General features: G+C 35.7%; 1 protein-coding gene across 1 annotated transcript in view; it reads right to left on the reverse strand.

The window, feature by feature from the left end:
- Window positions 1-832: 832 nt before the first annotated feature.
- Window positions 833-1,577, reverse strand: part of TMEM64 (transmembrane protein 64) — a gene marked incomplete at its 5' end in the record, with an annotated part of 9,221 nt that continues 8,476 nt past the window's right edge. Inside the window, one exon of the mRNA XM_010176684.1 lies at window positions 833-1,065. Coding sequence (XP_010174986.1) covers window positions 871-1,065 — 195 coding nt within the window. The remainder of the gene's footprint in view (window positions 1,066-1,577) is intronic.

Genomic DNA, 1,577 nt, shown 5'->3' on the forward strand with positions numbered 1-1,577 from the left:
TTTTAACAATTACAAATATTATAAATAGGACTAATGTGGAACAGCCCTTTGTTACAATCAGCAAGGTGGTAAAACCAATGCAACAGTTAAGTCATGAAGTCTCCTTCGAATACTCACTGCAATCTATTATAACTTCTGTATTTTCCCTTTTACTTTGCATATTACACAGTGTAACTTAAAATGTTATTTAAGAGCACTTCAGTCCCACAATGTAGGATTTAAGCTTGTGGAATACAAATGCATGGCTCTGCAACATTTTTAATGACTTACAAAAATACATTCAACTAAAACATTATATAGGGTTGTCTTTTTTTTTTAACTCAAAAATGAAGGAAAAGCCAAATGGTCCCATCATTAGCTAAATAATACACTCCAAGTTCTGGAAGCAATTCCAAAGCAAAAGCACATTCAAGAATAACATACATTGAATTGCATACTTTCTCATTCATCTTTATCAGTAATAAAATTCTACTGCATAATATAATTATTCAGCCTTATAAATAATGCTAAGCAGAAAAATATTTACCTCTGTGCTACTTTTCTCAGTTTATAGAAGCATTTCTCAGTTTATAGGAGCAAAGAAAAAAAAAAAACAAAAACTAAAGTGCAGACTACAGGCCATGACAGGCATAATAAATGACCAAAGGTGCAGCCAAATTTGCATTTACATCTTAAGTTACTTCACCATCTTTCTTTTCTTGCTAGAAGTCACCCTGTGTGCAACTGAAGAGCTGGTCGGTTGGTTTGTGCCACAGTACAACCTGTAACCACTTGTATATTTTCATTTTTTTTTAAACTAGTTGAATTGTCCATAGATATATCTAGGCAATAGTTTAGGTTCACAAAACCTTACTTCATTAATACTTGAAGTCACACAATATTGACACCTCCTCCAGAGAATGCTACTGTCCTTTTGTTGCAGTATGTGGTTGAACCACTGATGCTCGGTTGACTGTCTTTAACAAGTGATGTCTTCATTTCCATTTCACACGCTGCGATAGCTGCATTCAGTTCCACTTGAGCTCGGTGAACAACATAAAACATGAGTCCTATGCTTATAACAATCTGCAAATAAAACAAAAAAGAGTGTTGTAGGCTATATACACTGTAGGCATGAATACAAAGCAACTGTTTTGAAAAAGAAGAGAGTCCTCGACACGAAGATTCACTTGCATAACAGCAGAGGTAAAGGATGATGCAGACTAAAGGAAATAAATCAACTTCTCCTTGACAGTCTCGTGTAGAAGATAGTAGAGAGCAGCAGTGTCATTGTGCTTCTCAGATATCAGGATTAAACAGGACAGAATCAGAGTTTCTGAGCAACTTACAGTAGTCTGTATAGTAAAAGCTTGGTTTCTGGAGGATGGCTCGGGGAGGGGACCGGATGTTGGTGGTGTGGGGGTTTTTTGTTTGTTTAAGGAGGATATATTGTCCAAAGCAAGGGAAACTCCTAGTTCAGGTTTTTAAATTTATTGCTAATTTCTACACTTTCACCACAAAAATTATCAGGAATAACAAAAACCTGGACAATTTTTGCTTAGAAATTACTCATTCAATGACACTGGCACGCACGGCAT

This window comes from Antrostomus carolinensis, unplaced genomic scaffold (assembly GCF_000700745.2).
Source record: "Antrostomus carolinensis isolate BGI_N321 unplaced genomic scaffold, ASM70074v2 scaffold54200, whole genome shotgun sequence".
NCBI lineage: Eukaryota > Metazoa > Chordata > Aves > Caprimulgiformes > Caprimulgidae > Antrostomus > Antrostomus carolinensis.